General features: G+C 32.6%; 2 protein-coding genes across 2 annotated transcripts in view; both read left to right on the top strand.

Moving 5' to 3' along the window:
• LOC140445937 (sperm flagellar protein 2-like) overlaps positions 1 to 15,683 on the top strand; it is a 55,022-nt gene extending 39,339 nt beyond the window's left edge. Inside the window, exons 10-12 of the mRNA XM_072538383.1 lie at positions 2,867 to 3,323; positions 5,713 to 5,898; positions 14,964 to 15,683. Coding sequence (XP_072394484.1) covers positions 2,867 to 3,323; positions 5,713 to 5,898; positions 14,964 to 15,575 — 1,255 coding nt within the window. The 3' untranslated portion in view covers positions 15,576 to 15,683. The remainder of the gene's footprint in view (positions 1 to 2,866; positions 3,324 to 5,712; positions 5,899 to 14,963) is intronic.
• A 237-nt stretch (positions 15,684 to 15,920) lies between these two features.
• The window catches only part of LOC140445936 (glycoprotein-N-acetylgalactosamine 3-beta-galactosyltransferase 1-like), a 35,165-nt gene continuing 25,835 nt past the window's right edge, over positions 15,921 to 25,250 (top strand). The window contains exons 1-3 of the mRNA XM_072538382.1: positions 15,921 to 16,136; positions 17,174 to 17,520; positions 21,800 to 21,938. Of these exons, the coding sequence (XP_072394483.1) occupies positions 16,093 to 16,136; positions 17,174 to 17,520; positions 21,800 to 21,938 (530 nt within the window). The 5' untranslated portion in view covers positions 15,921 to 16,092. The remainder of the gene's footprint in view (positions 16,137 to 17,173; positions 17,521 to 21,799; positions 21,939 to 25,250) is intronic.

Genomic DNA, 25,250 nt, shown 5'->3' with positions numbered 1-25,250 from the left:
GCTTGATTTACCTGTTTCATTATGACTTTTGAAACTTAATTCATGCCCTCCCAAGAAACAAGTTACATAAATTAATCGTTTTATTACTTCCCTTTTTTTATCATTTCATTGTGAAGTCTGGCATATTTTTGAGTGATTGTCCAAACTATGTTCAATGCGATATGTCCCAAATATTTTTTCTTTAATTGTAGTACTTAAATGGCCCTTACTACTTACATGGTGTTTTACACTTTTGTGAAAATTATTTAAATCTGCAATGCCGACTGAGTTTCAATGTGTTTTTCGCTTGTATTAAAAAGCAAACAAGGCCAGCAAAATAATTTTGATGAATTTTGACATACTTCTCATAAAAACCCACGTGGAAATATCTCGTAAATTCCTTTGCCGATTTTTCCACTTTTGTCTCTAAATTAATGGATCCGTTGACCTACTAGACTTTATAATGTCCCGTTTCTCTTGATAACTTCGACTTGAAAATCCTTTTTTTAATCAACAACACATAATACAAACACAGTTTTCCACATTGTTCACAAACCTACACGACGGTTCTTCACTCGCTCCTTCCATTGAGGAAAAATATAAACAATAAAGAAGAAAAGCAGCACAAAATTTACAATTTTTCAACCTTCAGCAATCACCGATCGTACATGGACTGCTACTAAATAAATAAACGTGGAAGGCGGCCGAAAAAGCGCTGCTTGTTAGCCAAATTTCCGCGTAATTTAACATGACTTATTGATTCCCAAGCCACGTTTGAAGGGGATAAGTGCAGCAGCTATTTGAGAAGCGCTTCTGTCAACTCAGGTGTTGACAGACTTAATGCGTTGAATTGTGCTGCCCGGACATTGCAATATTTGAGTTCGTTTATGCGATCAATGTTTAATATTTTTCAATGCCTATTGCCTACATACAAGATTACTCGAAGTATAGGAAAGCTGTGCTTCCCCCGCTTCCATGGACCCCACGTCTCTGGCGTCAATTAAACTGCTCCACTGGGATCTGTCTTGAGCAGTTCTAATTCAGTGTTATAGCATAACACAATTAATATAAAATAGCATCTGTTGGCCGTGCAAATTCTGCGGTTTATCTCTGCGGTAGTATTATGAGAAGCGCTCCCAGGTATACAAATTCGTTCACTACTTCGATGACGTCATTTTCTATAACGAGTGGTCGTAGGATTTGTGGTTGCGTACTTATTTTCATATACTTCGTTTTGTTGGTGTTTATTATTATACCCATTTTTGTAGCTGATTCTTTTAATGCTACATACATCGTTTTCATTTCTCCCAACAATATTAATTTCATCAGCATAGGCCAGGATTTGCACTGATTTATTATATATTGAACCAGTGGTTGTGATTTGTGATATACGTATTACTTTTCCCAGAGCCAGATTGAACAGTATACAGGAGAGAGGGTCTCGTACTCTACATTCAAATTTTTCAAGAGTTAGTTTTGTTAAATTTACCGACTGATTTGGTATTCCTAGCTCTTTCATTGATTTGAACATTTCTCTTCTATTCACGAAGTCGTAGGCTGCTTTGCAGTCTATAAATATGTGGTGAGTATCAATGCCGTATTCCAGTGTTTTTTCCAAAATTTGTTTCAGGGTTGCAATCTGAAGAATTGTCGATTTACCACCTCTGAAACCAGTCTGGTATTTTCCTACTATCCGTTCTGCATATGGTGCCATACGGTGACATAGCACTGTGGAAAATATTTTATACACTGCATTTAGAAGCATAATTCCTCTGTGATTAGAGCATTCAAAGTGCTCCTTTTTGTGTATAATGCAAAGTATTCCAATATTCCAATCATTGGGGAGGGATTTCTGTGTCCATATTTCATTTATAAGCTGCTGTAATACCATTATAGTATCGTGGCCACCTTCTTTATATAGTTTAGCTGGGAGATTATCTATTCCGGGTGATTTGTTTATGGCTAGTTTTTTACCTGCATCTTTAACTTCAAGAATCGTTGGCGGTTCCTCTTCCCTCTCGTCTGCTGCCCTTACCTCATCTCTTTCGTCTTCCAGTTTTTCTTCTTCTTCCTCCATATTAAGTGTCTGGTTAAAGTATTCCACCCATCTACTTAATACATCTTTCCTTGTTGTTAATAGGTCGCCATTCTGACTTCTGCATTGTTTTGTGGTTGCCTTGAATTCTTTTCTGTTGATGTTAACTTTCTTATAGAATGCTCTGAATTCTTTCTCTCTGTTAAGATTTTCTATATATTTAAGTTCCGTATTTAGGTGGTTTGGTTTTTTTCTTTTGTGTATCCTCTTTTCTTCTCTTCTTTTTATCTGGTAATTCTCTACAGTTGTTCTAGTTCGTCGGGTAAGCATCTTTCTGTAGGCTTCATTTTTTTCTTTTGTTGCATTCTTGCATTTATCTTCTCACCAATGATTTTTACGGGCACAAATTTCTATTTGTATTTCATCTTTCGTTGCTGCTTCAATATCTTTGCTTATTCTGGTTCAGGAGGAGTCTATATCTGTCTGGCCTTCTTCATTTACATTTTGATTCCTTAGCCTGTTGGTGATGTTTTCCGAGTACTGTTCTGCAATTGTCGCATCTCTCAGCTTTTGCACATTCCATTTTTTTGTATCCATTTTATTTTCTTTACTGGTGTTTGAAATTTAGTGTCCTTCTACTCTTTTTATATTATCGCTCGAACCTCTGGGCAGGGTACTTCTGCTTCTTTTCACATTTTCCTTTTTTTAATGTAATTATTTGTATTATGTATTGTACTTTTGTTCTTTCACTTTCATTTCTTTCTTGTACTTCTGAGGGTTCATAAGAAACCTATTTTATATTTATACTCCAACACTACTCAAGTATATATTTTTTATTGCGTTGTTTTCCAGGTACCGAGTTAAATATCTGTCCCAAAGACTATTTGAAAATCAAAGCTATATTTCCTGGAAAGACTTTATAATATACAATTTACCCATACCAATTCCGACAGACAAAGAACTCATCTCCTTAAGAAATCAATGTTTACTTATCGATAAACTACGTTCGGAAATCATTTCGAAAGAAGAATTTCTTCATCTACTTTTTTGGTTCGACAAAGACGACGAGAATAAAGATAAGAGCAATGGTGTCTCTTTGAAAAACTTACTGTTTAAGATGTACAAGTACGATAAAGAATCCTGTAACTATACAGCGATGCTTCTCGATTTTTCTAAAGGTGCATCTACCCAAGAAGGCATAGCAAAGGCATTAGCTGTTGTATGTCAGAAGTCTGTTTGTTGGAATAAAGATACAGGAAGAAGCTTTGTTCAAGAAGCTCTTCACAAAAGAGAAATTCACGAAGAGGAGGTATGTATTATGTTGAAAAAGTTTATCTGTGTTTATCATACTTTTTGTTTCACCGAGATTCATTCTAACGCCTTGTGTTTCAGCTTTGATATTTAATTTTAACGATTAAAGTAAAATATTTATAAAAAATGTCAAGAAAAAATTCACAAAAAAAAAGACCTATAAATATAATGCACTCTCTCTGAAAGTTGTAAAAAAACTTCAAGAAAACATTGCCGATGAGAAGAGATGTAGTTTTTTGAAGCATCTTAAAGTAGCTGTGGATGAAATCCTAGGATTAGCGGAACTAGGATTAGCGTTCAACGACAAGGATGGTTTGATCCAGAAGGTATAGTTGCAATAAAAAGGAGAGAAAAAAGAGAGAGCCAAAATGTCCGAACGAGGGATACGGACACTAACTGGGCATGAGAAAGCGTACACGATAGAAGAAACACTTGTAGAAAAAAGTGTGGATGGCAGACGAAATTCCAGTTTTGATAGAAAACATATGTACTGCAAAAAGTACTAAAATTTTAAACACTCGACAAACAAATAAAAAAATATCAAAGAATCCAAAGAAAAATGACTAAGGAAAAACTTTCAAGAATTAAAAAGAGTAGAGAAATAAGGTGATGTTCAATCTACGTTAAAAATTAAAGCTGCAGTAGGTCTCAATAGACCTAAAAACCTAACACAACCTAAGCTAACCCTTTTTTACATTATCAGGGACCAACTAGACCTCACCCCTCTTACTCCGACAACTCTTTAAGTCGTTCTTCCTATTTATTTGACTCTTTCAGCCACCTTTCACCCAATACGAATCGATCCTCATCTCACACTCTCTCTTAAACCTATTTTTTCTTTCGTCCGCCAATCCAAGATTCCAGCATTGCATGTGTCACAGTGTGGGAACCGTAGCCTTAAAGGCATTCGCGGATTCAGCCCTCTTGAACCTGTGAATGTAAGTACGGAAGCAACCATGACCTGATATACTCTACACGCCGGTGCATACAGTCCATCCAAGTCTAAAAACCTAACCTAACATATAATCAAGAGAAGTCAATAATAAATATAGAGGAGGAAATGAATAGATGGAGAAAATACGTAGTAAAAAACCGTTGAAAATGACCAGGCCGCAACTTTAACGATATCAATAACAAGAGAAAATTCTTCAATAATCTCAACAGCAAAATAATATGACATCTAAATTGATTCACATGAAAATCTACAAAAATGTTATGAAAATATATCACGCGTAGAATTTGGATTCCATGACGCTTTAGGTACAGGAGAAGCGATGTTTAACACACAGGTTATATTTTAAAGACGTACAGATATTAATAAAAAAAAAGATCAAATACATGAACATCTAGTTATTAGTAAATATGTTCTCAATAAAATGAAAAAGTCGAGAACTATAATATACCTATCTGGGTACCAGTGTCAATAGCGGGTGGAATCATTCTGTAAAGATAAAACAACGAATAACAAAAGCCAGATCAGTATTCGCTAAGATGAACTCAATTTTAAAAGTCAAAATCTCCCTCTACCAACAAAATATCGACGACACATTAATACGAAAGTCAACCAGTTCTATGGAGAACTAAGTCTTGGTGCAGAGAAGAGCCGAGATGGTTACGACATCTGGAAATAGTGACTTTGGATAATAATTTAATTCTGCCAGTACCTTTTGTATATCTTTTTTATCAACTTACAGAAATACATCGTCGACATATCTGCATAAGATTCAGCTCTAGTTTGTTTATCACTACAATCTTTATGAAAATTAAATATATAACATACACAGTGAACTGAACTACTAGAAAGTAGGCTGGAGACATTAGTACAGTTTGAGTCTCGAAGAAACCGTTGCTCAATCGTTGTAGATGATGGGCTGTGCAATTTAGGGAAGTAGGGAATACGCGGAAGATATCTTTAAACTCAAATAATGAAGGTGGAAAATACCTGTTTACTGCACAAATATTATTTGATCTCAAATCGAAATCTAATGGGGATTTGGCAGATTACCAGTCGAAATGAAAAATATTGGCGTTGTAATTTTATGGAGCACCATAAAGTCGAATTTAAGAAACTGAAGAAACGCGAAGTACAACAATAAAAAATAGATATTTACGATACTGATAATATATCTTACCCAATTAAAAAAGGAGTTTCTGGACGAACAGAAGTGATGTTACACCTTCTTCAACAGCAGATGGAAAATGGCAATTTAGGTATTTATATTGACAAAAATCTACCTAAATTAATTAACGATTTTGGGGATTACCTAAAATAAAAGTTTAATTCCAAACCGCGGTAGTCGAAAAGGTAACAGTGCTCTTTGCAATATCTTAAAAAATGATTATTATTTAGAGTATTTTAAAAGAAATATCTAGATGTATTGTTATAGGTAAGACAAAGAGAAAATCAATTACAAGAATATAGAGAATTTGTTGGATCTATTATTAATAGCTTAATTGATAGAACAGTCCATAGCTGCGACAGCGTCGTTATTACAGAAATACTGCCAAAAGATGATAAAGACTTAATAGAAAATGAAGATACTAGAGAGGTCGGATTCGACATAGAAAATCAGGTATGTAAAAAGACGATAGTTTAGAAAAAAAAACTTTTTTCACACTTTTAGTCATTCCCAAGTTTCTATCTTGGGTCACACCATAGTTTGGGGCTAATTTGATAAATTTGTTTTTATTTGTGTTACAAATTTTCTCTATAGTTCTTAAGCGCAAAAAATCAAAATAATACTAAATATTTGGAAGAGAAAAATAAAACATGGCTGATCAATTTCACATTTGATCTAAATAGGACGAATTTGATCACACCTTTCGTATTGGTTGTACGTGCTATCAATTTCACTCCCAGAAATATAGGGTGTCCAGAAACTCTCCTGACAAACGAAGACTGGGGATTCCTCAGATAACTTTAATTCAATTTAACCCAACTCACCTAGTCCGAAAATGCTTCCTAAGGGAGCTACAGTCCATCTAATTTACAAACCGTTGCACGTCATTATCTACGTCAGAGATCGAAGTTGCCATAGTTGCCAAGGTATAAAAAATTCCTGAATCCATTTTAAATCAAATAAGTCACATAATTATTGCAAAAGTGTACAACAACAGTATACAATAAAATAAATTAATATTTAATGTAAATAAATAGAAACAAAACAAGAGTTAAAAAATAATCTTGTTAAAAACAATTTGAGCCGCTTGTTTAAAAAACAACATAGTTTAATTAATAGTAAATAATAAAAACAAAACTAAAGTGTTAACACCGCAACTGTCAAATAAGTGTTACCAATTTATGCCAAAATTTCACCTTCGTTCGATTACAGTTACAGTGTGTTCCGAACAAATGTTCTTCATAAAAACGCTTTATAATGCATTTATACAAATTAAATGAAACATATTATTGTGTATTTCTTTAAGTTAACATTAATATGAATCTTTAAATATTATTTCTACGCGTATATAATAAAATATGTCTAGTGGCTGTAATGCCAATGTACTCGGCAAAGTGATTCTAAAAAAGTACACACCTACCGCCTAAATATTTCGTGTTGGTATCATGTGACGTCACGGGCTATGACGCCGATGACGTGCAACGGTATGTAAATTAGATGGACTGTAGAGCTCTTGGAATATGGCGCCTTGTAATTAGTTTTTTTTTAATACCTCCAGCACGCTTCTAGTTAGAAGAACGAAAACTGGTACGATTATTTATCACCCAGAGTTAAATCGATTCCAACAATTGCGAATTTTAAGTACCGGTCATAGGCGTCCTTTTTGGGTAGGTGAACGGTTATTTTAATGCATAAATTTTTGTCTTTAGCTTTTAAGCATTAGTTATACTAGATTATTAAAATTTCAGGTATTCTAGTACTAAAAGGTACTCTTACTTTACGTCGGTATGATACACCATTTTTTAGAAAAATCGATTTGAAAATATTTAGTTTTTTCGTCATCAAGTGAAATTAGTAGGTACCCTAATTAATTTTATATATTATCTTTTGTTTCAATAAATGAAGCACGCAATTAGTGAAAAAAGTTAGGGAAAAGAAGGAAATCAAATTGAAACAAAATTTTATTTAAAGTGTTTTAAAAACAAAGTATTTATTACGATAGAACGAAACTAACACAGAAGAACAAGTAGCAAAAGTAGATAGTTACAAAAGATGCTCGATGTAATAAGCATTAGTCTCTATGCATAAATTTGCCCTTTTGCTTAGGAAAAATTTGCCTTTTTGCGAAGTTTTGCAAACATTTTAAAGTTATTTTTAAATTCGTTGCGGATTAAAATCCGGCGACCTTGCTGGCCAAGCAACTTGACCGCCTCTTCCAATCTAGTGGTCTTCGTAGTTATTATCAAGAAAGTCTCGTACATTGAAGCATGTTTAAAATTTCTTTAAATTATCCCCCTTAGAAAATTACTTTCACGCCACCTATGTCTATATATTTTGCTAAGAACCTTAAAAATAACCCAAAAGCAACGAGCGATTTGTCATGGCTTTTTTTTTTCAACGAAGTAGTTCGCCAAACGTTCCCTGCTTTTTATATCATTCATTTGTTAAATAGAACCCCTTCCTCTTAACAAAGATATTAGTTTCTATTGTCGAGTACCCGGCTTACCTTCTAAGAAAAACGGAGATGTTGGTTTTCGATTAAATAATCTTTCCTGTCGAGAGAAAGTGGTTAGGTTACAAATACGACCACACTAGCCTTGTCATTTAAGTATCATTTTCGCTTGGCATATAGCAGTATATTTCGCGGTCTGTCTTTATCAAACGGCGGTAACTGTATTTTCAATTCACCATTATCCATATATCTTCATACAGTGCTTCCTATATGAACCATTTTCTCGTTTGTCAAACAGACGTCTTCCAATTCGAGGACACGAAGTCACTTCTGTTTGCCGTATTTACTACTACCTGTATTACTACTACCTGTACTACTACCTGTACTTCTACGTGCTCTTCTTGTTCTTCTGCTTCTCTTTCTTCCCTTTTCGTTCTGCCTACATCAATTTGAGATATTGAGGATTGAAGCCGTCGTGTTTCGTTACTGTACCTGAATCATCCACGTCGCTTGAGCAGCCCCAATGTACCTGTTGCGAAGACAACATGTCAAGTGCTTTTGTTGAGAGCGTTCTATAGAAGAACGTCACTACCTGTGCCTACCTGTTACGTGTTGTATTGTGATTATCTATATTTTTATTGACTAGCTCATCTTCGCTACCTAAATCGTTACGAACAATTTGTTTTATATGTAGATTATATTTATGATAAATTTTATACATACATACAATTATAATATTCCTTGCTTCTTTCCTATTCTTGAGAATACTACATTATTCATAATTATTTTTTAAAAAGATATCTTTTGATATATTCAATAATAAATTGTGCCATAACTTATCTCGTGCCATTTAACTGTTCAATAGTGCATTTACTTTTACTATACCTCAATATAACTTTGTTAATGAACTATTTGCCTTCTATTTTTTTATTATGTAGATCTTCTATATAAATTTATTTTTTTTTGAGCATGCTGTATCTCTTTCAGATATTGTTATTGATTTATATTACTTTTTGATTTATCATATAAACAGTGTATATGTGTCGAAATATTAAGTGTGTACCGCACAATCATAATAACTTTTCTCTCACGGTTTATTTTGTTCTCGCGTGATTATCTTAACCGTACCTTATCTCTCTCGCTATCTTATTTTATATGTCGTAGGTTTCCCTGTTCCTCTAAAAATAGGGTGGTGCCCAATTATTTCCCTTTTCTTTGTCTTCTAACTTCTCTTCCCTTTATCTTCTAACTTCTCTTCTCTTTATCTTCTAACTTCATTTCCCTTTATCTTCAGTACTTCTCTAACTGATTCTTTGTATTTGAGCTGTAATAAGAGCCCCGACCAAGAGACCTCTACCAGACTGAAGCCCGAGCCTAGTACCGTTCTTTGTGTAACCTCTACTCTGTCATTAAAGAGGGTACAACATTCCTGCTAAAATGAGCCGGACAGCTGTCATGTAGAAACCATAAGTTTTGCCGAATATTTAAAGGCACATCATCTATTGAATCAGGTAAAACATTTTGCAGGAAATGTATTGTAATCAGCACCATTTAAACAGGACCCTTAAGCTAGCGGGGACACATGAGCGGAATCCAATTTAACCTACGTAATATTTTTTCACCCATTTTTCACTAATTTATTACCACCCTAATAATTTTTCACCACCAAACCAACCTTAAGGGGAGCGATTCTGCTGGCTTAAGATTCAAGCTAGCAGAATTCAAAAAAGAAACTTTTTGGTGATGGCATATTTTTTCACCCATTTTTCACTAATTTATTACCACCCTAATAATTTTTCACCACCAAACCACCCTTAATGGGAGCGATTCTGCTGGCTTAAGGTTCAAGCTAGCAGAATAATAAAATAAAAAATCTTTTTGTTAATGGCATATTTTTTCACCAATTTTTCACTAATTTATTACCACCCTAATAATTTTTCACCACCAAACCAACCTTAAGGGGAGCGATTCTGCTGGCTTAAGGTTCAAGCTAGCAGAATTCAAAAAAAAAACTTTTTGTTGATGGCATATTTTTTCACCAATTTTTCACTAATTTATTACCACCCTAATAATTTTTCACCACCAAACCCCCCTTAATGGGAGCGATTCTGCTGGCTTAAGGTTCAAGCTAGCAGAATTCAAAAAAAAAACTTTTTGTTGATGGCATATTTTTTCACCAATTTTTCACTAATTTATTACCACCCTAATAATTTTTCACCACCAAACCCCCCTTAATGGGAGCGATTCTGCTGGCTTAAGGTTCAAGCTAGCAGAATTCAAAAAAAAAACTTTTTGTTGATGACATATAGTTTCACCCATTTTTCACTAATTTATTACCACCCTAATAATTTTTCACCACCAAACCACCCTTAATGGGAGCGGTTCTTCTGGCTTAAGGTTCAAGATGGCAGAATTAAAAAAAAAAGTTTTGTTGATGGCATATTTTTCAGTCATTTTTCACTAATTTATTACCACCCTAATATTGTTTCACCATTAAACCACCCTTAAGGGGAGCCATTCTGCTGGCTTGCGGTTCTGCTGGCTTGCGGTTCAAGCCAGCAGAATTAAAAAACATATTTATAATATACCACAGTGTTTTGCTAGGTTTTTACGAATTTATAACTATTCTAGTAATTTTTCACCCCTTAACTACCCCTTGTGAAAAGTCAATAACTGTGTTAGATTAAAATTTAAGGAGAAATTTTTTTTCAAGTTTACTGTCCACTACTTATAACTGAAATAAAAAAGTGTTTTTTTAAGTTTATACTAAACTTTGACCATCCTGATAATTTTGCTCCCATAAACCTATTCGAAAACTTTCCTACTAGCTGAATATGTGAACCAGCAAAATAAGAAAAAAACGTATTTTTGAAATACCTCAGTATTCTGCTAAGTTTTTACTAATTTATTACCACCCTAGTAATTTTTCACACCTAAACTACCCCTTGTGATAAGTCGATAATTCTGTTAGGTTAAAATTTAACGTGAAAAAAATCTTTTTTTACAATTTCACTATCCTCTACTTATAACTGACATAAAAAAGTATTTTTACCCTGATAAGTTTCCATCTCTAAACCAATCTTATTTGGAAACATTCCTGCTAGCTTAATATTCGAGCCAGCGTAATTAAAAAAAATTATTTATGATATACCACAGTATTTTGCTGTGGTTTTTACGAATTTATTACCAACTTCGTAATTTTTTATCCCTCGACTAACCCTTAGTAAAAGTCAATAGTTCTGCTATGTTTAAATTAAAGGTGAAAAAGATTTGTTTTATGATTTTACTAAATACTATTTATAAGTAAAATAAGAAACTCTCTGGTTAGTTTTTACTAAATGTTAACGAACTTCACCAATTCCACCATCTACACATTTACGCTGGTTGAATGCAAAGCAAATCTTTTCGGAAATATGAGATACTACAGTATTATGCTAGATTTGTACTAATACATTACCATCCTAGTAATTTTTCACCCTTCAATTACCCTCTATGAGGAGTCAATAATTCTACTACCTTAAAATTTAAGGTGATAAAAAATCTCTTTTTATAATTTTACTGTATTCTACTTGTAACTGAAAATATAAATTGCTTGCCTGGTTTTTACTAAATTTGATCCACCCTTATAATTTTTGACCCCCTAAGCTTCGGATAATGGGAAACATTCAACACGATACACATTGACGCTAGGTGAATAAAAAATCTTTTTGAAAACACAAGAGTGCTCTGCTAGAATTTTACTATATTTTTACCAGCCTAGTCATGTTTTTCTCAACTAGCCTAATTGAAAAACATTTTCAAATGTTATTCTATACTAACTAATATTTATTTTTTCAATGTTTAAATATTCAAAATATGAAAACACTTTATTCCAAAAACTATAAATTTTACCCGTTTTAAAAAATTGACTCTGATTCGAGTCGTATTACATGGCTAAGCGAAATCGAATCGTTAGTCCTTTTATGAATATAAAATAACTGAAATCAAGTTGCGTTTTAGTAAATACAATGGAATTTTTATATTTCACAGAATAAATTACCAGGTAAGAAATATTCAAATTGAAATAATTTTATTACGTCTATTACATTATTTATCTGATTGTAAAGGAGGGTCGTCGGGATCGTGCGCACCTATTGCAGCCTATTGTTAAAAGATTTGCATTCATTAGGTAGATGAAAATTTGAAAAATAATTTAGGTATTTAATATTTTAATAATATTTAAATAAGAAGGGTATTAACGATTGGTCAAAACATAATTTTAAGATTAGGTGTATAACATAAAGAATTTATATTGCAAAACATTTTAAGTAGGTATATTCAAATGAGACCGAAATTACCGGTTGGTCAGAACAGCTGATATAGATTATTTGCGTAGTAAAATAAATTTATATTAGCAGCATTTTAAAAATTTAAAGATATTTGTATTTTAATTCTTTGTCGATTTTTCATTCATTGTCAGTTGAATATAGGTAAAAATTAAAGGTTATTACAAAAAAATATTAACTTATTTATTTTGTTTATGAAAATGTTTGAAAGAATCGCCCACGGAGAGATCTGGTTTCTCGGCACAATCCACACACTCATAAATTGGGTTTTTTCTTATTTTTAGGATAGGACATACTCTGCATCTTTTCGTTTTCGTTTCGCGTTTGTCCGATTTATTAGCAATTATTTATAGCTAAATGTTCGCGTGCGATATTCCGTCTTTCTTTGCTTTTTTATAAATTAATTTACGAATTAATTCTAACCTTGATATCATCTTTTATGTCTTTTGTTTAGTATATTGTTTAAAACTAAGTCTAACTTTGCACGGTACCATCGATTCATCTAGCGATAATTATTTTACTGGATAACGCAGAGCAGTCATTTTATTATTAAAAAGTCTATAACTGTTCTTATTCTATAAAACCGATCTTCAGGAATAACATTCGGTCCCATTGGATTATGGATGAAGATTAAGCACCTTAAAATTATAAGAAAAAGATCTCTTCCGATGTTCTGCAAAAAAGATTTTAAGCTGAATAGTGGATCTGTTTTCCAATAACCCTCCAATCTTGAAATCCGTATGTGTCAGTGTGGAAGATAATTCCCATAAATACTAGAAATTCAAATAAGGAAAGTAGTTTACATCTTTAAATGCTAGAATTTACACAAACACCAACTTCACCAACTTTTTTATATGCTAAACATTGCAATATTGTTGTTTTGTACACTACCTATTTTTTAACAAAATTTTACAACTTAAAAAGGGATCATTCCCGTGAGTTGGCTGTATATCATATAGTTAAAAAACTCGAACATTGAAGTAAAACACTGTTGTGAGTGGTATATTTAATTAAATTTTAAAAATCCTAAAGGATTAAGTTCAAAACGTTTTCGGACTTATCAGTCCAGTGAAATTTGTAGTACTTTTAGTAAGTAATTAATAAGTAATAGGTAAGTAGTAATTTTTAATTAAATATACTAATTATTACAACAGAAGTGTTTTTCACACACACACATACACACACACTCGCACACACACACACCGTGTAAATGTATTCAAGTATTTTTGAAAAAACAAATTTATTTAATTTTTGTTAAAGGGGTAGTAAGGGGTGAAAAATTACTAAAGTTGTAATAAATTCGTAAAAACCTAGCAGAACACTGTGGTAGATCATAAATATTTTTTTTAATTCTGCTAGCTTGAACCGTAAGCCAGCAGAATCGCTTCCCTTAAGGGTGGTTTGATGGTGAAAAAATATTAGGGTGGTAATAAATTAGTGAAAAATGGGTGAAAAAATATGCCATCAACAAAAAGTTTTTTTTTAATTCTGCTAGCTTAAACCTTAAGCCAGCAGAATCGCTCCCATTAAGGGTGGTTTGGAGGTGAAAAATTGTTAGGGTGGTAATAAATTAGTGAAAAAATATGCCACCAACAAAAAGTTTTTTTTCTGAATTCTGCTAGCTTGAACCTTAAGCCAGCAGAATCGTTCCCATTAAGGGTGGTTTGGTGGTGAAAAAATATTAGGGTGGTAATAAATTAGTGAAAAATGGGTGAAAAAATATGCCATCAACAAAAAGTTTTTTTTTTGAATTCTGCTAGCTTAAACCTTAAGCCAGCAGAATCGCTCCCATTAAGGGTGGTTTGGTGGTGAAAAATTATTAGGGTGGTAATAAATTAGTGAAAAATTGGTGAAAAAATATGCCATCAACAAAAAGTTTTTTTTTTGAATTCTGCTAGCTTGAACCTTAAGCCAGCGGAATCGCTCCCATTAAGGGGGGTTTGGTGGTGAAAAATTATTAGGGTGGTAATAAATTAGTGAAAAATTGGTGAAAAAATATGCCATCAACAAAAAGTTTTTTTTTTGAATTCTGCTAGCTTGAACCTTAAGCCAGCAGAATCGCTCCCCTTAAGGTTGGTTTGGTGGTGAAAAATTATTAGGGTGGTAATAAATTAGTGAAAAATTGGTGAAAAAATATTACGTAGGTTAAATTGGATTCCGCTCATGTGTCCCCGCTAGCTTAAGGGACCTCATTTAAACGATAAAAGTAGAAAGACAAAAAGTTATGCGTTAAAATAACCGTTGATCTACAAAAAACGGACGCCTATGATCGTTACTAGAACTTTTAACTCTGGAGAATAAATAATTGTACCAGTTTTTGATTTTCCAAATAGAAGCTTTCTGGAGATATTTAAAAAAAAACTAGTTACAAGGCGCCATCTTCAAAGAGCTCTAGCTCCCTTAGGAAGCATTTTCGGAATAGGTGAAATTTTCTTAAAATTATCTGAGGAATTTCCAGTCTTCGTTTGTCGGAAGAGTTTCTGGACACCCTGTATATCTGTAATATTTTAAAAGTTACTCCATAGGAGAATATGACAATCAAAATGAAATTAAAGTGAAATTGTTTAGGGGGACTACCCAAATAATCCTTCCTTCGGTTACTCATATTGCTAATAGTGTTTTCTAAGGGCAGGTATTATACACCATTAAATTAGTATATACACGAAAAGAATCAGCTCAATTTTGTCTCATACAACTCCTAGATAAAAAAATATTGTAAGTTAAAGTATACATATTTTCAGGGAAAATATACACCACAAGAAAGAAAATTTTCTAAACATAAAAATGACGGGAAATTATTCAGAAACAGTGCCAAGAAAATGTCCAGAAATTCCGAATCACACGAACACAGGCAACGCAGCAAAAGTAGAACTTCGGAATCACATGAAAATCGGCAACGCAGCAAAAGCGGAACTTCCGAATCACATGAAAACAATCAACTTATCAAAAGTGTTCCGGAAAGCGATGCAACTGGAAAAATTAGTTATATCAAAGGCGAATCTGGCACAACAAGTACCTCTCCGCAACATAAACAAAAAAGCTCTTCACCGCCTACCTCTACAAATACAATCGGTTTCGAAAATCAAAACTCTCCATCACTCTGTTACTTCCTTCGATTCGATGACATCACTAAAGTTTTAGCTGCAACATTATCGAACATTCTCTGCTCAAAAGACAAAAAGTTTTTCGATGTTTTGTGTAATGTATACGAAAGCTGCAAAAACTCTACTTTTAACAACGAAGTTCTTTGCCATGAGTTTCTAAACTGTAAAGGTTTTTTGCAATTAATGGAAGGCAAGACTAAATTTGTTATTAAATATCCTGGACGGATTGTAAAGGAGATGTTAGAATAAAAAATAAAGCAAATTGCAAGTTTAATTTCCTGATCCAATCCTTATTTATTTGTACCTATACTTTTAATAATCTTAATGTCTCAATTGATTTTTTTTATATTTAGTCGCCTGGAAACAACAGAAAAACCTGTAAAGTATGGTGTAGCCATCCAAAAACAGGGAATATAACAACAGAGATAAATTGAAAAGGTTGATCGAATTCTTATTTTCGTTCTATTTTTCCTTATTATTTAGCTTTTATCCAATTTACTAGTAACGACGGTTGCATAAGTAGTAGAAACTATAATCTTGGCAACCATGTATTGCTTGTGATTTCAGTCGATGCATTCCAAATCAAATGATAAGACAAGACTATTTAGTGACAGGTAAACTAACAGACAACACGAAACACGACATCAGCAGACAGTCCCAGACGAGACAAGGATTATTTATGTACTATTTTGTAATAAACTGTGTGATTTTAAATTAATTTTAAACCTAAATGATGTGATACGTTAAGTTTGCGCTTTAAAACTTTATGTTACCCAAAAGAAGCATGGGATACATGAGGATATACAAATGGTAAGTGATTTGCATAAACAATTCTTTATAAATTATGTATAGTTGATGCCCGGATAATAATCCTTACTCCATAAATGGAACATGTCACTTAAATATCGAAATTATTCTATTGAGGAAGTAAATATAGTGTTGTAGAATCTGTTTTTGTATAATAGGTTTTAAATTGTATGATATTCATTGGGTTAGTTCAACTCAAGTCACCCTCAGTTCAAAAATGCAAAGACTAATTTGTTATTTAATTCATTATGTCTGGGCTAGGTAACTTTTTTTTTTGATAAAATAGACGTTGTCACTCTTTTTATAATGATCTAAACATATGTATTTAGATGGGATTCCTTATCTGTTTTAAGTTAAAAATTATCTTAATTAACAGACCTAAGATAAACACAAGACAATTGATCAAAATTCTTATATTTGTTCATTATTTTATTAAATATTATTATGCTATTTATAAAAATTATATTTGTACATAAGTAAGGACAATGTTGTGAATGAAAGTTTTCTTTTATATAGTTGATAATATAAGTTTATGTATTAAACATGAACAAACAATACCTTAAGAGCTTACAATAAACACTTGGGGTGTAATATTATATTGGGCATAAGCTCCCTTGGATTTCATCTACTGTTTTCTATTTTGTACTCAATTCATCCATGTGAGACCTGGGAATTTTTGAGGTTGTCAAATTATCATTTTATCTTAGTCATTCACATAACTTTTAAAGTATTTTATAGTATTTAATTCAATTTACTATTTCTCTTCTGAAATATCTTACTTATCCTCCATTTTTATATTTGGCATTGGTTTTTCTATAGCTCTCTGTTTTCTTTATTCTTTTATCACTTTTTCAAAATCAAATTAACATTTGATTAAATGTATATACATCCGACTAAATGTACCTCATCTACTTATAAAAGTTTGCCTAGCAATTAAAAACACTTAGAAAATAATAATTTTTTCCCTAGTATTTATTATCGGAAGCTTGTAAGATGATTGTACACTCGGTGGGAATATCAATTTTTATTGTTATTTACAGGCCTGCGATCAACAAGCAGTTTTTCATAGCCCTATTAATGGGACTAGTATGCGGATGGCTTATAGCATATACTGGCGTTTCACATCAAATCATAGCTTTGACAGATCCACACACAAGCAACGATATGGAAAATATGTATGGACCAACAGTAGATCCCGGAGACCATGCCGATAATGAAGAATTCCATAACATGGAAGATCCAACAGTAGCAAACAAATTGTACAGTAACGTTAGGATTTTATGTTGGATCATGACTGGACCAAAAAATCACGAAAAGAGGGCAAAACACGTGAAGAATACGTGGGGGAAACGATGTAATGTTTTGTTATTTATGAGTTCAAAAGAAGGTAAGAATTTTTAATATGGTTTTATGTACTTTATTATACAGGGTGATTAATTAGTGTGATAAAGCTTAGTAGATCCGCTATCATAATAGATAGCCATAAAAGGTAATAACAAAAAGTGTTGGCAACTTTAAGTTTCATATTATAAAATTAATTACAGGGTTTCGATAACATAGTGGCAGAACAAACATTTGTTTTTTTTTTTAAATAAAACACTATATTTTATTTTACATTCCAAATCTTCTTCATTTTTACATCACAACAATATAAAGTATTATTATGTTATACAGGGTATTTAAAAAGTTATAATCAATTTTCTATCAAAATCTTAAAAAGTTTAACTCTCTGCGTAATTAAAAAGAACCACAATAACAATGGTTTATTACTGCCACATTTTTTTATTAATTGGCAATATTTTCAAAAATGATTAATATTGCTAATTTTCTTTATATTGAATACAGGGTGAGTCAAAATGCAAGTACATTATTTTCTCAGTAATTTTAAATAGAACACCCTGTATCTTATGCCACTATCGAAAAGTATCATTACCATACTTCAATTATATTTAATATTTCTTATGTCTAAATTTATTAGTATTTGAGATATTTTGATTTTTCAAAGCAAATTATTAATTAGGTGTCTAAATTTTTACAAATTTTAAGTTAGCCATGACTGAGTTGTTTAAAACTGACAGGTAACCATTAGTGATTATGAATCGGGTAATCAATAAAACAATGTAACAAATAGAGAAAGAAAAATAATTTATTATTAATAAATTTTACAAAAAAAAATACAAACACATTATGAAAAAATTAAAAACTACCTTTACTAAAATATTTTTCATATTTAATTATTACATAAGGAGTTCAAAATGACCTCATAAAATATTTATGCACGCCTGAAAACAGTCATTGAATGAGTTACTTATATTACGAAGAATTTGTACACTAACATTTCGAAATACATTTTGTATTCTATCTTTTATCTCATCCCTTGCTATTGGAGGTATTTTATAAACTTCATTCTTAACGTAACTCAAAAAAATAAGTCTATTTTATTAAATTCTAAAAATAAGTCCATCTATCAGGAAACTAATCGTCAAGTTCACCTTATCTAGTGTGACTGTTTGTAACTATGTGGTATGGATTAGTTGAACCATAATAATGAAAGTTGTGCCTATTAACAGAACCGTTTTTATGAAACGTAACATTCGGAAAATACGATTCACTTTTCAAAATCTTCCTGAATTAATTCTTGGTGCAATTGAAAACGGTAAGGGCGTATTCTGTTTTTTGCAAGAATTCTTTGCACAGAGTAGTAAGTTAGTTCCTTTTGGATTTCGTTTTCCTCTGTCACAGTACTTTTTGTTCGTCCGTGTTTTTCGTACACAAAGGAAAGTTTTCATACTTGAACCAGTGCGGTTAACCGATCCTTCAATCTGTTAAAACTTGCTGTTATAGGTTGCCGCCTCTCGGGAAACCGTTCATGATAAAAAATTATTACTGTCAATAACACATTTTTATTGCATTCCTCCAATATCCAGATTATACAGTACGTTGTTTTGGATTATATATTGCAAACTACATAAAGCGCTAAAATTTTCAACATTGCCTCGTATGAGGTAAATTCTCCGATTCCCTCCGACACCTAGACTCCGTGACAAAAAACGAGAAAACCATTTAGTAACACATAACAACGCATGGGATATGTATCTTCGTCCGTCGATTTTTGTTTTTCTTACGTATACCCGGTTCATTTCTTATAACATAATTTCGATAAAAATACACTGACCTTTATAAGGCGGTGCATTTGTATCGGTTTTTAATAATGTAAACAATTTTTTGTGGTTGAATTAAAAATAAAAGCGCATTTCTTTAAAAAGATAAAACAAAAAATATACTCTTATTAAAAATAAAAAATAATTCCTGATAAAATAAGAAATAATTGTTTATGCCCTACAGAAATGATTCAAATATTTGACATTCTACGGCCGAATAGTATCCCAATCTGTCATAAAAACTTCTCCGGGCAGATGTAAGAGTTTCTGCTGTAACAGAATTGGAGACTTCTCTTATTCGGTTTTTTTTAATTCATCCAGCTCTAGTTGTCCATGAGTTTAAGATCTGGAGATCGCGCAGGCCACTTAATATCGCCTGTTCTACTGATGACTCAATTCGGGGGAAAGTATTGTTTAAGTACTCCCTAATTATTCATGCGTTCTAAACTGAACAGCCGTCTTGATGGAATCAAACGTTCTCCAGATTTACATCAGGAAGATTGAGAATAGCGGAAACAACATGATTCTGTAACAAATCGAGGTATACTCTACAATTCAATTTGCCCTCAATAAAAAATGGACCTATTATGTGGTCTCCTAAAAGGCCAATCCAGACGTTAATTTTTGAGGATGTTGAGTTCGGTAAACAACACTTCTGTGCTGGTTTTCCCGCGCCCAATACCTCGTAATAGGAGCATTCTGTCTCCCTAGTAACGAAACAGAAGATCCATCAGTAAATAAAATGTTTTTAATAAAATTAGGTTCATCATTAGCCTTCGTTATTAGAGTTTCACAAAACTCCATTCTTTGAAAGTAGTCGTCTGGATAAACCTGCTGCGTTTTCGAATATTTAAAACTCTTGTAACCGTTGCTTTTTCCATACTTTCGTTACAGTAACATTGCTCACTTCTAACTCTCTAGCAACGCTTTTACTTGAACGTGTTGAATCTACCTCGATTCTTGCACAAATTTGTGTATCCCGGTATTCTTTCCTCAACTTTTTCTGGTGACACTTCTTGAGCGTGACAATTTCTGCAATTTTTAAGGCAATAACAACTCTCAAAATGTTTAAAATATGATGAGTTGACTGCACGCAAGGAATTGGTCTCCATTCAAAAAACACAGAAAATAAATCTACACTGTTGTCCAGAATTACCATCATAAAACCATTTTATTATTTGACCATATGAATTTTACAAAAAGCGTTTGAAAGTTTGAGCCTTCCTTTATGTGCAAAAAAATTTGCAACTATCTGAGGGCCTTATTTAGGGCCTACTAGAAATTTGAAAATTTGCGATTTTTTTCCAGTAGGCTGGATTGCAAAATTATTATGCAAAACCTATCCGATTGATCTTAACAAAATTTGGCACACGTTTTAAACATATTAAAAGGTTTTTCTAGGCGGAATATGGAGCTTGTATGTCGTAAGTTTAGAAAGTCGAAAACATTTAAAGGATTAACTTCATTTTTTTGTACTTTTTTTCCAATTATTGCTATATTTTCAACAATAAACATTAAATTTTCAATTTCTAGCTAACGAAATATTGTGTAAAATTGAATAACGAAACTTTTACCTTCTTATAATTTTTTCTCTAGGATCAATATTTTCCGAATTATAAACGAAAATAGGAGCAAAAAAATGAGAAATTTTCAATTGTTTTCAGATTTTGTTAAATAAAAAATGTAGCACAGGGTATGCGACTGGCGCATATCCTGATTATCGATATTGGCCACATCCTGAAGGGATTCCAGCAAAAAAATAGCTTCCTATGGAAAATGTCCAATCCAAAACAGATCCCGCCTAGACTATAAAGCAAACATAATCAGTTATGTAATTTATCGATTTTGTCGTCGCAAACAAAAAATCTTTTGTGTAATTTGGGTCCTACTATCCTGATGGTAGTTTGTTTTTTGTTTCATTTGCGTGATAGATCTGCACAACGATCGCGTTATTTTGGGTTGGGTTTTAGACCATTATGAATCGTTATTTGTTGGTGCTGTATCTGTTGTATCTTTCTGTATTCATTTATGTAACGTTTTTTAAATCGGCAAGGGAATACCGCTTACAGGAAATATTGGAGCAGCTTCAAAACCAAGCTGAGATATCGCGAGTTAAAAATTTCATATTTGCTTTTTTCTTGTTTGTTTATTTACATGGTCCACCACCCCAATCAAAAAATTTTATTTTAAAAAAGTGTACAGACTTTATTACGAACATTTTGGTAACAAATTTGTCTAGTTCCCAACGAGTTTTAGGTCATGGACATCTTTTTAAGGATTAGCAGCTTACCTATATATTATTTAATCCCTTTTTAGGTTTAGAATCTAACAAAGCCAACACAGTTTAATACATTAATTCGTAATGGAATTTTAATGTTTGACACTAACCATAACAAAATATGTACCGCTCCAATATAATACTATACAACAATTTACCATTTTTTACCTAAAAATAATAATAGGTACTGTATGATTTTGATAAATACTGTGTTTACGAAATTTTAGATAATTCACTGCCGTCGGTAGCACTTCCGGTAAAGGAAGGTCGCGATAATCTATGGTTGAAAACCAAAGAAGCGTTCAAGTACGTGTACAAACATTACTACGATTCGGCAGATTGGTTTTTAAAGGCTGATGACGATACGTGAGTATATTTATTTTATTTTGTTAATTTTAAACAAAATTAAATGTATATGAAGCAATTAATTTTATCTTTTACGCAATGTTAACCGGTTAAAGTTAGGAAACCGAGTTTTCTAGCTTTACTAATCTCTTCATGAGAGAGTAATGTATAACAAATTTGGCTATAGTCGTTGGCATTTAAACATAACTGAAATTTTAATAGCAAGAACTTTAGCCTCATCAAAAACTTCTTTGTTACGTGATATGACAACGAATGTCTGAATATGAGTCCCTAACACTTTATTTTGCAGCACAGGAAAGTTACAATAATAATGCTTTGAATTGATCGTTAACTTGTATGCCTCCATCGAGAATTTTATCGTTAGATATTACCATAGAAATTCGATAGAATTGTGAGGTTATCGTTTCAAAAGCATTGTCGCAGACTGCGGAGACTGCGGCAAGAGGCAAGTACAGTTCAATAGTGGCGCGTAAATTTGTTGTAGTCAGTTTATATACAGGGTGAGTCATAACTATTGGGACATAGACTAAGGACAGGTTATTTGGACCAAAATATGGCTATTGGGCCAAATATGCCTTAATAAAATGTGGCTGAGAAAAAAGATACAGGGTGTTAAAGTTAATTTTTGTTTTTCGTTTTTTGCTAATAGTTTCCCTGTATATTTATAAATTGCTATCAAAATTGGCACAGAGGCATAATCTTAGACAAGAAATAGTATTTTATTTACAATTCCACTATCAAATACCAAACTAATAAACAAAGTTGCAACTAACGTAAGGTTTCCGTTTTGACGATAAATCAAAACTAAATACACTTTAACTTAAAAGAACTCACAAAAACTCAAACTAAATGTTCTACATGGTCTCCTCCGATTTCTATGCCTTTTCTAATTCTTTTTATAAAGGAGTTTCGGACGTTAAAAAAAATATTATTCTGTCCCCTTATAAGATGCATTTTGAATGTATCTCCAAAGTTCGTCTCGTGTATTAATTTCATTGGCATAAACTAAGGACTTCATATGTCCCCAAAAATAAAAATCTAGCGGGTTGTACTCAGGACTTCTTGGTGGCCATTGAAAATCACTGCCTCTGCCAATCCATCGTTGAGGAAATACGTCATTAAGATGATTTCTAACAGCTAATGAAAAATGAGGTGGCGCTCCATCCTGCATAAACCACATTTTTCTTCTTACATCCAGTGACAGATCATCTAAAATATCACTAAGAGTATTTTCCAAAAAGAATAAATAAGAATCTCCATTTAAATTCGGAGGAAGAACATAAGGCCCTAGTAGTTGGTCGCCTATAATGCCACACCAAATATTCAATTTAAACTCATGCTGAAAATGTCTAGCTTTAACAGCATGCGGGTTTTCTTCTTCCCAATTAGGACTATTTCGCCAATTAAAAACCCCTCGTCTGGTAAAAGTTGCTTCATCGGTGAACATAATATTCTTAATAAAGTGTCTGTCATTGCGATGTTTATTCAGAATACGTTGGCAAAACTGTAATCGTCGTGGAAGATCTGTTGGAAGTAAATTTTGAACGGTTTTCGGTGAAATGACCCAGTTTCACCTAAACTACGATATAATCTTGCAAAAGTTTTGTGATTTGGTTGCCTTCTGTTTCCGTATAACATTCCATACCTTCTGACTACCGAGCGACCGCAAAAATTTTCTTGTGCGTATACGCAAATCATATCTCGCATTTCTTCATTAGTAAAATGATTGTGACGAGGCATTTCAATTAAAACTTTTAAAAAACGCAACATTACACTACACTGTCACATCAAAAATAATTTACTCTGAACAAATGACATTTACCAACAACAATTATCTGACAGTCCAAAGCATACTTTTCATAAATGAAATAATAGTTGAAATCCTTTTTTAAGACTCTAAGCAGTTCGACTGCGTTTTTATCGAAAACGGTTGAAATTATCATGTTTAAACAAGAGTACCAATTTTACGTAAAAATGATGTTTACGTCATATTTTCTAATAAAAATTACTAAAAAGTTTCATCAGAAAAAGTTTAGACTCAATTTGATCATTAGGAATGATCCACGTGGCGCCCTCTATGACAAAACGTAAAATTGTAAATAAAATACTATTTCTTGTCTAAGATTATGCCTCTGTGCCAATTTTGATAGCAATTTATAAATATACAGGGAAACTATTAGCAAAAAACGAAAAACAAAAATTAACTTTAACACCCTGTATCTTTTTTCTCAGCAACATTTTATTAAGGCATATTTGGCCCAATAGCCATATTTTGGTCCAAATAACCTGTCCTTAGTCTATGTCCCAATAGTTATGACTCACCATGTATAAAACCTGAATCACTTGAGTATGAGCAATAATGAGACACCTTCATTTACCCAAAGGTGCATCTAAGCCGTTTGAAAGTCTCTCGTTAAAAATCTGTCTCGTAAAAAAACTCTCCGTCGGAACACACTATTTCGTCTATCTCTATTAACAAACTTTCCCAATTTCGCTTTACATACCGAAAGTTTAGTTCATGTGTTCTTTGTAATACCCTTAAGGATATGTTATTTAAAGTACCATGTACATCTGCATTAATTTAAGTAGAGTTTAACGAGGGCATTATGTTCCTAAAATAAAATCCATGAATTTGGCTTTTGGTTATATTTTTTATAATATTTTCCAATACAATGTTTGTTCGTCCGCGTCCCTTGTAAATAGGTTTTTCAAGCTCTTTGTTATATATCTCGTATACCGACTTGAGTATTTGTTTTTCTCTCCCAAACAACCGCCACCTTTTAACTTCTTTCATTATATTTGCGCTCACGAAATAACCAATCTCATTGTTTGCATTCGAGGTTACTCGGTTACCTCAGTTACAATTCGGCCATGTGGCCAAAACTAATGCTTTCGCTGTGCATCCCTCGACGTTCAGGCACGTCTTGAGTATGCTAATACGGATTAACCTTCGATACTTACGCAGCACGCCCCAATAAATAGTAAATTTCGCAATACAGCGAGTCTAATTGTCTATATGTTAGCATGAGCTGATACTTTTTTCAAATCTCTCTATTCTATATTTCTTCTACGTGTCAATTTTACTGTTTTATAATAATCAAGTAAAGTCTGTTTCTATTGATGTTCTTTGCAGTCTGCAGCATCTTCGCAGGCATTCCATCTCTGTTGCTACTATCTTACTGCTGTTTTTCTTGTTTATGATCCAATTTTCAGCCCCATATGTCATAATACTTCGCACTAATGTTTTGTAAATCTGTGTTTTTGTCTTCATATTTAGGTGTCTATCCCACCATACTGAGTTAAGTTGTCGGA

The sequence above is a fragment of the Diabrotica undecimpunctata genome, chromosome 7 (genome assembly GCF_040954645.1).
Source record: "Diabrotica undecimpunctata isolate CICGRU chromosome 7, icDiaUnde3, whole genome shotgun sequence".
Taxonomy (NCBI): Eukaryota; Metazoa; Arthropoda; class Insecta; order Coleoptera; family Chrysomelidae; genus Diabrotica; species Diabrotica undecimpunctata.
The sequence above is the reverse complement of the archived record's forward strand: the minus strand, read 5'-3'. Positions and strand labels throughout refer to the sequence as shown.